This window comes from Uranotaenia lowii, chromosome 1, assembly GCF_029784155.1.
Source record: "Uranotaenia lowii strain MFRU-FL chromosome 1, ASM2978415v1, whole genome shotgun sequence".
NCBI lineage: Eukaryota > Metazoa > Arthropoda > Insecta > Diptera > Culicidae > Uranotaenia > Uranotaenia lowii.
In genome coordinates, this window is record NC_073691.1 from 15,062,323 (window position 1) to 15,074,090 (window position 11,768).

Genomic DNA, 11,768 nt, shown 5'->3' on the forward strand with positions numbered 1-11,768 from the left:
TATCTGTGATTATTGTTCCCTGCATGTATTATTATTATCATTATTATTATATTTAAATGCTACAACTATCCCTACTAGCCTTAAAGAAACAAAAAAGAAAGTATTGAGGATAATCGTTTCCGAAGAGTCAATCGGAAATTAAAACTCGCCTATTCAAGCCAGGTGCGTTGAAATCGTAATTCTTCCAGAATGCTGCTACTACCTTCTTACTGATTGCATATGATTTTAACTGATTCGAGCACACCACAAACGTAATAACGACGAACAATCTACAGGACTTACTTCCTTTGCTTGCATTTTATCTTGAAACTACACTGCTGGTTAGTTGAGAAGAGATGAGACAATGAGAGTGGCGAAAGCGGGGGTACAATCCTTCCAATGTTCGGCTCAAGAAATGTGTGTACATATATTGCTTTTACTTATATCCGGTTAAATAAAAAATCGTTTTTTGCTTCAAGTTTTTAACAGAAATTTTCTTCAGAAATAAGCTTTCAGTGAAGTGATAAAACTGTCTGTGTGCTGGCGGACAAAAATTCCAATTCTCTCGGCGAAATTTAGAACACAAAAATGTTACATTCAGTAAACTGTCTAGTTGAAGAAAATAGATGAACAAAACATACTGGAAAGAATATTAAAATCAACACAATAAAAAAACATTTAACGAAAGAAACGTACGGTGACTCCTACCGGCCCGAACACTGCAAACAAAAACGAAGTGTTTTAAAACCCTGTTATTTTTGTTGGTGGAACCAAACCTAGAAAGTGTTACAATCCACGTGGTTTATACGTGGTCCAACCCCAAAATAGATTGATATTATTCTGGAAGGGGTTTACGGGGTGGGAAAGCAACAATGTCAATCGATGCGGGAAATGGGAATAAGCAAAAAAAAAAACAAACAACAAACAGTCAACGCAGACAGATTATATAAAATTGTTGTACATATTTAACAGTTAGAGGTATTTATCGAAAAGTTGCTGCTGTGCGAAAAGATATTCATAGAATGCTATTAAAATAAAAAAAAAACGAAAAACAAAACAAACAAGAATAACACAAAAAAACTTAGAAGGTAGATTCGGATCCATCAGTGATTGTAATATGTTCTTTTCTTCAGTTCAGCTAGTTTAGATAGAATGCGCGCTGCGGTCGAAAGGAGGTAGGTATCTGAAATGCTAGGCAACAGGAGCCAAATCGAAAGGAAAATTTCCAAGTACGCACGGCGCAGCATTACCATAATATTTTGCGTTTAGAATCTATGCAGCCTGCGAAATTGTGAGACATACACCATGTTGTAAATTCACATACCTATAGAATACATCCGTCTAACGGATAACGGTTTGTTGTAGCGCTTGAATCTACCTAACAAGAGAACAAACAAAACTAAGAAAAAAAAACTGTATAGGAGTAGAAAATAGGATCAAGAGGGTTACAAACAAACCTTGCACACCAATCAGCATTTGTTTGAGCATGTGATGATGAGACAGCAGAGCGCTTGTTGGGAAAGCAAATTGGTCTCGAAGATTATTAATATAGATTACAAAATAATGAAGGAAAAAAAAAGTCAAAAGTGCGCGCGAAAACGGAGAGAACAACTCCATTGATAATAATATCAAATATTTAATGAACTTAATAAAGTAAAACGCTAAACAAATGTTACTCTAGTAACATGAAATCATAGATGGGCTGTTGCCGTTGTTGTTGTTGGTTCATTGATGCCGAAAAACTCCTGTGTTCTCTGGTGAGTTTGGTTTCTAACTAACTTTTGAAGTTTTGTGGAGCAACCATGCATGCGGAAAGTACTATTCAAGATTACGCGGTAATATTCCTGGCCGACTGAATGGAGGGTATCCTTGTAAAAGTCCCGAAGAAAGAAGACTTAACTGGATGTAGCATGACGTTCAAAGTACGCCGCAGCAGTGTGAAGAAAGTATAGGTACGACGCTTCGATGGCAGCATGTAGAAGCTCGTGTCGGGGTCTCTAACCGTGGATTGCCGTGGATTGCCAGCGTCTTGCAGGTTTGAAAGCTAGGTAAGGAATGAAATTTAATAGTTCAGGATTCCTTTTCATGGATTGCTTCGCTTCAGAAGAACTCACCGGAAGCTCTAAAGCAGCAGACCCCAAAGTCAACGTTGAAAAGGCCAAATCGATGAACGTCAACACAGAAAATCTAGCCAGTTCCATGGTCGTCGCGCACTAGGTTTAGAAGTGAAATACTTCCGGTTTCATGGTTGCCAGATGGTGGTACCAGAAATGGTATGAAAAATTTAAAGATATGACGAAAACTCAACATTAAAATGGCAGCAAAATTCTTGTCTTATCTGGTGTGCCTCAAGGGAGTCATTTAGGGCCCATCATATTCTTCACTTATTTCATTGATGTACTGTCGCTTCTCGACGGACCTTACCTAAACTAGCGTATGGATACTGCCCGAAGACGTCGAGAGTCGTTTCGACTACCCAGTTACGGCTTTTGTATGGGCTCCTTGGGAAACAAACTTGTTTTAAATTGCAAACAATAAAAAGCTTCTAAACTTCAGATAGTGTCAAACTGGCTATCGAATACCTGATTAACATTTTTAAGCTTGCGGTTCAATCTCCCGACTCTTCGTATTCGATTTTCCAAACAATAATGCTATTTTTAGTAGTAACAATCCATGAGACGCAGAACTAATATTTAAAGCATGTTTTGTAACTTCCGATCTACATTACAAAAATAATGAAAAAACAAATTAAAAGACAGATTTTAGGGAAAATAGAGTTTTTTTTCGAAATAGCTTTCGGTTATGACAACTTGCTGGCATCGTAATCGTTGTCGGCTAGCTGTCGCAAGACGGTCGCAAACCCGGGATAGCTTCTATTCATCCATTGAATGTTGATCCGGGCCTGTTCCAGTGCCTGGGCAATCGCAAGGCTGTTTCCGGCCAGGAGCGTTTGCTTCGCCTCTACAAACTGTTGCAACTCCTCTAGCTCCTGGGTCGTAACGATACGTTCCGCCAGCACCTTTACGTGGCTGGCCAAGCGTGATTCGAAGCTCTCCGGATTGACACTTGAAAAAAATAAGGATGAATGTGAGTAAAAATTCGTTTTAAGAACAGTTAACTTACTAATCTTCCATCCGGTCGATATTTTCGAACAGGAAGCGCTTGGCAATGGGAGTTCCTTCCGGTTGAGCTGCTATGATGTTGAAGATTTCGGTCGTATGTTCCAGCCTTAGCCCGGACATCAGTTGAATAGACCAATCGAGCAGCTGTTCCATAAGGGTTGTGTTTTTAGTGCAAGCCAGCCCTTGAGCGATCGAAAATCGCTCGAAGCTGTAAACGTTGCTGTCTTGATAACGTTCCCAAAGGAACTGCCAATCTTGCTGGGATCCTTCCTGGATGGCGAAACAGTACACGGTCGGTCGAATCTCGACAGGAATGGTGTTTTCGCCCGTTGTGAACCACCGCTCGAAAAGGTCTATGGAGCTGGAAACACAATCGGTGATATTTTTGGAGCAAGCCCACTCAGTGACCAGCTTCTTCAAGCGTATCTGACCCACGCTGGTCATGGTGAGGTTCGATTGGAATACATCTAGCTTTTCGTAGATGGGCTGCAGAAGCTTGCGGGCGTAGGCTTCGAACATGTCATACGAATCGGTTCTGGCAAGAACACGATCGAGTTGGTCCATGTTTGACAAGGCAGCTTTCCAGGGTATGTACTCTTGTTCAACAGAAAGGTAGTTTAGTAGTGAAAAAGCGATACCGTAGTCTTGTAAACCAGCCCAAGCGAGGTCTAGAGAATCATCGATCAGTTGACCACGGTTTACTGTATTGATGGTACTGTAGGAGGGTCCATTCAAATGATTGATCAACAGTTTGTAGTTACGTTCGTCGTATTGAACTTTGTAGAGCCCGGCAAGTTTGCTGTTTAGGAGTATCCAATCATCGGAGGAAACGTTTGTTACTTTGGGCGTGGTTTCTTTAGTGCAACCTAACCACATCTGGGGTTGGGTTGTATCAAAGTTGAAGTTGCTCGCAAAGTTGAGTGTTAGAGGAATCCACCAACAGGCTGGATCTATTACTGTTTCATCGTACAGGAACCTCATTTGTTGGAAGGTAACCGTTTGGTCGGTGTAATTACGATCAACATACACAACCGGATATCCTGTTTGTAGCGTCCAAGTATCCATGATCGCTTTTACATCTAAATCAACTTCGAACTCTTTGGCTTCCTCCGTCAAAGATTGCCACAAATCGTTCTGTTCGGCGTTACTGTACTGGAACTTTTTCAAATACCTCGCTACTCCCCCGAAGAAAGCATCATCACCTAAAAACAGATGCATCATACGAACGAGCGCCGATCCTTTTTTGTAAGAAATAGAATCGAACAACTGAGGAATTTCCTCCGGATTACCTATTTCGATAGAAACCCGGTGACTGTTGTTGAGCGCGTCAAACTTGAAAATCTCCATCACATCTTCGATGGCAATCTCCTGGAGTGATTTCCACTCCGGGTGTAGCTCTTCAATGGCCAAAAACTCAGTGTATCTTGCGAAACCCTCATTCAGCCATAGGTCCGTCCACCAACGCATGGTTACGAGATTCCCAAACCACATATGCGCGATCTCGTGGGAAACTACCGATGCAACGAAGTGTTGCTCATCCAATGTTGCCGAGGCTGGCGAATACTCCAAAGCACCCTCCGTAAACGTTACCAGACCCCAATTTTCCATCGCCGCAAACAACATATTGTTAATGGTAATGAGGTCCAGCTTTGGCAATGGGAAAGGCAGCTCAAAATTCCTCTCGTACATCGGAATCAACTTAACCGCCAACTCATTGGCGTACCGCAGGTTTTCCACGGCTTCCCTTCTGGTCCATGACCTTATCGAAACCGAACTGTTACCACCTTCTGCCTCCAGCGAGGAGTAATCGTTGATGGAGTATCCTACCAAATATGGTGACATAAGCACACTTTTTTCGAAAGTATCAATGATCCAATTGGGACGAACGTTGGAAACCTCTCGACTCAGAAGTGGCATGTTCGAAAGCGCATTGTATCGCTTGTGATGGCCAAGGCTTACATTGAACGTAGCCTTCAGCTCGGGTTCATCGAAGCAGGGAAACCCTCGTCTGGCATAAATCGCTTGAAACTGCGTTATTGAAAGCCACCTGAAATTTTACGCATCTTAACAAACCGAATTAAGAAATAAATGTACCGCATAATCCTTACACTGGTTCCTGGCTATCGGAACTTTCGTAGCTGCTTCGATAGTATCCAACAGGCGCGGTGCCAAAATCCGCTTCGAATGGAATACTGATGGTGTAGTTCTTACCGGTCAGCAGCTTCCGCCGGGTTTGTATTATGATGAAATCTGTCTCGTCTTGTATAGTGAGCGACGCAACCGGCACTTCTCGACCATTCAACTCAACCCGAATTCCGTCTTCATCGAGGGTAAGGTTTTTCGCGTGCAGCGTGACGACGTTCGTGTCACTATTGGCGGTTACCTGCGAAAATAATAACAAATGAAATTTGAATATTTCTCTAGTTAAGTTCGATAACCTGTTAGTTGATCTATCTCAATGGATTGTCACCCCTTAGTGTTAGTACCTACATTTTTAAAAACCTGCCAATGATACACGTGCTCAATAAAAAGTTCTAGAGAAGAGCGGCTGAATCATATCATTCCCTGGATCATCTGTTGCTGCTGTCGGAAAATTTTATCACATACGCAACGTAATGCGGCTAGACTAAACAGCATTATCTCTCGGACGCGTGGCGGAGAGATTCCGACGCAGAAAAAAAATCCGGACACATACGATGAAACAATTACTTGTTGCCTACATGGGAAATTAACGTATGCGCGTCGTCCAACAACCTTACCAGACACGTGTGCATTAAATTAATTACTCTGTTCGGAATGTTGTTGTTGTTGTTTTTATAACTTTTGGAAATGTAAACAGGTTCCAGAACGTACTAAGGCTATGATCATTTAGTATCCGGGCACTTTATTTCGGTGACAGCTACGTTAATTGAGCTCGGATCTGCAAAACTTTAGCAGCAATTTGTTGGTTATGAAAAGGACTATCTTGCCTGTTTTTGATAGATTTTTAAGTTAACGTGTGTTTGAGTTATTTACGATGCAAAAAGACATGGTAAAAATAATTTTGCACAAATTTGCTCCTTTTACGCATTTTGCGCCTTGAAAATTCTTCATTGTTGACTTGAAAGCTCATGATCTGTTGATATTTTCTGATTTTTTTTGTACCAAATGGTTGAGAAGTATAAGGAGTCACTCTAGGGTCCACACGAAGTTCAAACCAACCATCGGAGTGCAACCCTTGATCTTAAATATGGTAAAAAGTCTATGGTTATTGGGGAATTCAGTTATCCCCCTTCAGTTCGACTCCTTAAATAATGCCGAAAATCCATTTTCGGCAGGCAAAAAGTGTTGTCTAACATAGTAGACACCAAGTAAATAACTAATAATGATCAATTCCAAAGATCGCAATCTGTGCATCCGGTTTTTACGCAATATGACAGATGTGTTCTGATGGATAAAAAAAATTATGTTAAAACTGGGTTTAAAGGATCAAATTTTTCGAGAAGCCTACTCATGAAAAGGTTCCAACCAAATTCCAATTGCTTTTTCCAGGTGAGTTTGTGTAAAATATCATGATTTTGCAAAGGTTTTACTTCTATGGTAGAAAAAATAAATCAATACATGACTGAAAAAGTGTGCAAAGATAAAAAAGAGATTTTATGAAAAAGTTAGAGTATTTCTTGAAATCATTGATAAATATTTTTTTTACATTTTTACATTAAATGTCATATTAACACCTTCATTTCCTCTATACAAAGTTTTTCGATCAAATGAATAGTTTTTAAAATACACACGTTTGTAACTGCCCGGATACTAAATGATCATAGCCTTAACAAGACCAGGGTTATTGTCACGAACCTGTTGTAGGAACGTCGTGTTCCGAAATATATCAGATCTGACAAAACATTCGTCTTCCCTAAAGAATTCAAGAAATTTAAAACCGAGGTAATAACAATGAATTTCTATTAGCAGAGTCTACCTAATGAACTTCCAGATATTACAAACAGCAAATCAAAATCAAAATTTTATCACACGAAGCCTGCAATAAATCTTCCTTAGGTTGTTTTTCCCATTTTTCAGTTATCTCCATATCCAATTCTACATCGTGTCGTAAAAAGGTTTCGTAATTGCAATTTTGTGCAGCGGCTATGAATTTCTCGTTAAAAAAACTGCTGGGAAAGAACTGCTACCAGTAACAATAGTTGACATTTTAGTGCGGTATTCCCCAAAGTAATTTCATGGAAATCGAATTCTCTAACCTTGCCAAATACCACCTGTTTAACCAGTGATGAGCCATGTGAGCAGTTGATTTAACTTTTTTTTATTTGGCATCACAAGTTTGTATATCAGAATAATGCGTCAGCTATATAAATAACCCTTTAACGATATTTAAGCTGCATTGCGGAATTATACTGCCTCTACTCGCAAATTTGCCCCAAATGTAAAATCGTTGGATTGAGAAAAAGAAACAAATAAACATGTTGGTTTACATTTATGTATTTTGCAAATAAAAGAATGAATTTTCATGTTCCAAGCGCCGAAATGGTCTAGTGGTTGGAGTGGCGCGAATCTGGTGTCGACAGGCGATCTGGGTTCGAATCACGAAAGTCCTGTGATCAAAACTCGCGGAAATAGAGTCGAAAGAACAGACTTTCGCATTCATCACGAGAACAAGGATCTCTCGCTTCGTTCCATCGCCAAAACGTTGGGAATCGCGAATTCCACGGTGTCACGAGTGATTAAGCGGTTCGAGGAACGATTGACCACCGATCGGAAGCCCAGAAGTGAAGGAAAAGGTATTCCGTACAACACCAAAAATCACAACCGCGTAGTTGGGGCATTCAACCCATACTCGATTGTCTCCGTTCGGGATGTGACTAAGAAGCTGCACCTAAACCGAAGTTTTGTCCAGAAGGCCAAAACTAAGGCTGGGCTTCGAACGTTCAAGGTACAAAAGGCCACTAATCGCGACGAGAAGCAGTACAAGTCCGCCAAAACCCGTGCCAGGAAGTTGCACCTCAACATGCTGACGACATCATGGACGACGAAACATATGTGAAGGCCGACTTCATACAGATCCCCGGTAACCTGTTTTTCAGAGCATGTCCGCACTCAGAAGATGTCAAAATTTGCGAATAAATTCCTGGTTTGGCAAGCCATCTACACGTGCGGGAAACCGAATGCACCTTTCGTGACCCACGACACGATGAACGGATAGGTGTACATGAAACAGTGTCTCCAGAAGCGGCTGCTTCCTCTCCTGAAGGCCCCCAACGTCCCAACAATCTTCTGGTCGGATTTGGCCCCATGCCACTACTCCAAGAACGTGCTGAAGTGGTATGCGGAAAATAAGGTCCATTTCGTGTGAAAATGTTCAACACTCCGGAGCTCCGGCCCATCGCCCCAATACTGGGCTTTTATGAAGCAACACCTTCTTAAACGACCCAAGGTAGTAAAGACAGTCGAGAAACTGAAGAAATTATGGGTTTACATGCAAAAAACGGTTGATTCACAGGTTTTGCAGAATCTTATGGCCGGGGTTAAGGCCAAGGTGCGATCATTTGCGTATGGACTGTAAAATAAAATACGAGTAAAATGGTTAAATGAAGTTTAATAGTTATTTTTCAATCCCTGAAAATTTTATGGCAATCGGATGAAATCTCGAATTTTGCGAATTAATTTTGTGTGTGGCAATTTCATCGTGGACACCCTTAAGTGGAAAGGAGGAGAAGAAGAATCGCTAGGAATCAACAGTGGCTAGGAGAGCCAACGGAAGGACGGACAACGAACCAGGAATCATTGGGAGGTCATTGATGCAGGAACCAGAGCCACTGGAAGATCGTCGGTGCAGATCCATATGAAGGTCGTTGCACCGGGGCCACTGGAAGGTCGGCTAGCCGGAGACCGTTGAAGTTTGTCCGTTTGAAGTCAAACCGGGAAGCCAAGTGAAGGTCAACAAACCAGGAAACACGGGAGGACGTCTAACAGGCGCAATAGAAGGTCGTTTGGTCGAATCCTTGGATTCGGGAGCAAACAGAGGGTCGCCGTGCCATTGGTAAGGCATCGGGCCAAAATAAGAGCGTCGAGCCAGAACCAACAAGGTCATCGTACCGGAGCCCCTGGGAGGTCGTCGCACCGAAAGCCATGGAATTTCGGTGGGCTGAGACAACGAAGCAGTCGTCGGCCCTGATCCACTTGAACCGAAAGCCATGAAAGGTTGGCTAGCCGGTATCATGAACGTCGTCGAGTCAGGAACCAGGTGGTGATCATCGCACCAGGAGCCACTGGAGGACTTACGAGCGGGGTACCACGTAAGGTCGTCAGACGGAAAGCCAAGTGGAGGTCGTCGGGTTGAAACCATTGGGTGGCGTCAGGCCTCGGGAAAGGAGTCGAGGGGCAGAAGTAAGCTTCGAGCAAGGAAGTTGGAACCAAAAGTCTTCTGGAAAATCGTCAGATCGGAGCCATGTGGAGGTCGTTGGATCATGGAAGGTCATCGTGCCTAAAGGCCAGTTGGAGGTCGTAGAGCCGGAAATCATGGAAGATCGACGGCCTGAAGCCAATGGTAGATTGTCAAGCCGGAAGCCAGAAGGTCGTCTAGCTGCAACCGGGGCGAGAGCGTCGTGCAATGTAGACAACGAATGAGGTCCGGTGCGTGAGTTGAAAAGCAGCCAATACTTCAGGAGAAGCCGTCGGAGTGAAGAGTGTTGGGATTCGTCTCATCGAAGCAATCGATGAGATGAGTAGCAACACACGCATGATGTTTGTTTATCATGTGTAAACAACTAGTAAATGTAACTATGGTGATCGTTTAGTATAAAAACAAGTTAGAAAAGTAAAATAAAGTATTCCAGTTTTTTTTCCTATACAGTAATTTTTACTGCCTAAAGTGCTTCCTACAACAAATTACAAATTTATTCGAAAGTTCAGTTCAAATTATTCAGTTTACCTAGATGTTACGAAACTGATCATATTTAAACTAAGAATTTCAAATTACCTGGAGTGCAAAATTTAGGCAAAGCTCTGGTTGCCTAGGTATAGTTTGCAGCATTTCTGACAAATCTAACCAAAAAATCTGAAATTGATTTTTTGTATCCAACAACGTAATTTTCTGAGTAAGTTTCATTGAAAACTACATCGGCGCTATGTGAAATCAAGAAAATCGAAAATATGAAGTTGCCAAATGGCTGAAAATGCATGAAACGTCGAAATCTGATGATAAATGGAAACATGGTTCTGGACAAAAGTCGACTTACTTTGCCGTTTGTGAACAACTGAGGGCTTTGTATTTCATTCATTCAAATATTTATGCATCCAAAAATACATTTTTCTAAAACGACTATTCAGAAAGTCAATTTTTGACCCAAAACATTTTTTTCGAAATTACATCAGATTTCGATTTACTTATTTTTTCGCATTTTTCTGTCATTTGGCATCAACAATAAATTTTTGTTTTTCTTTCAGTTTCTTGATCAGTTTTTGGATATATTCCAATTTTTGAATTTTCAACTTCCTATATCCTTCTTACTTTAAACAAATAACTGAATAATTTTTTATAACTTCAAAAGCCTTAACATCGCCAAAAACTTAACAACACAGCATGATTTAGTTTCATCACCTCTCAAGAACAGGTAAGAAAGTTAAAGCGAACATTTTAAAACTTATTATGAAACTGAAACCTTTTTCAATCTTATAGAGATAAGAAAAAATACATTTAACATTTAACTTAAAAATAGTTTTTTACAATTTCAGCATATTTATTCTTATTCTGAGCTACGATTTCCAATTAATCATCCAAACATGTTATCTATTATAGAACTGGACAATCGAAAATGCAAATATTCAGAAAATAAAACATATAAAGAAATTCCAATCAAAGCTCCATCACACCCTCGAAGCCACCCGAATACTACTCACCAAAATCTTAACCCGCCCTTCAAACCGGAAGCCCTCATTATCGTCACCCAAATGTGTGTGCACTTCCAAATCGTAGTGCCGAGGAGTAACCTCCAGCGGAAGTCGATAATCTTCAGTGGCAGCCGAGACCAACAACGCACCTGTCCCCAAAACCAACAACCAAACCCAAAAGGGCTGTGTCCACATTTTTGCACTGCACTTTCGGAAGCTCCCGCCCAAGTTCACCAGGTCACACACGCTTCCCGGACCAGAGTTCAACCCACAATGATTAGCACCTCAGCGGGCAACGAAATTTTAAACTTGCTGCTCAATCACTGGATTCTTGTTTTAGCGAGAGAGAAAAAAAATCCCCGGCGCCGAAAATCATGTTCGTTTTTTTTTTTGGGAAGGCGAGAAACGGGATGGGTAATTTTTTTTTAATTCCCGAAAAACGAAAAAAAAAAATCCAAAAAGGATTACATTCGAGAGGAACAGGTTCTAATCCGACTTAACGCTCCCCCGGACGGCTGCGCACTGTAGAGATAGACGACGAAGAAACGCGCGGGAGTTCTCAACGGGTTCGAAAATTACATACGATTGATCAAACGTGTTCAAATAAACAATGCTTTATTTATACGAAAAAGCTAGGCATCTGTCGGCAGTGTTGTGGAGCCGCGGATGCCCGCAACGCGCAGCTGAAATTAAATTTTTAAACCGTAGTCATTTGATTCTGTGAACCATCAACACGTGTGCAATTTTGTCACTTGAAGCCGGCGCGCTATCAGCAGATTGATG

The 11,768-nt window shown here is 41.3% G+C and overlaps 1 protein-coding gene across 1 annotated transcript; it reads right to left on the reverse strand.

Moving 5' to 3' along the window:
- Positions 1-2,705: 2,705 nt before the first annotated feature.
- Positions 2,706-11,530, reverse strand: LOC129753004 (aminopeptidase N-like). Its single transcript, XM_055748798.1, has 4 exons — positions 10,995-11,530; positions 5,210-5,484; positions 3,103-5,148; positions 2,706-3,044 (listed from the first exon to the last, which is right to left on the reverse strand). The coding sequence occupies exons 1-4, from the start codon at positions 11,178-11,180 to the stop codon at positions 2,780-2,782; spliced, it is 2,772 nt and encodes a 923-aa protein (XP_055604773.1). The 5' UTR covers positions 11,181-11,530; the 3' UTR covers positions 2,706-2,779.
- Between the last annotated feature and the right edge of the window lie 238 nt (positions 11,531-11,768).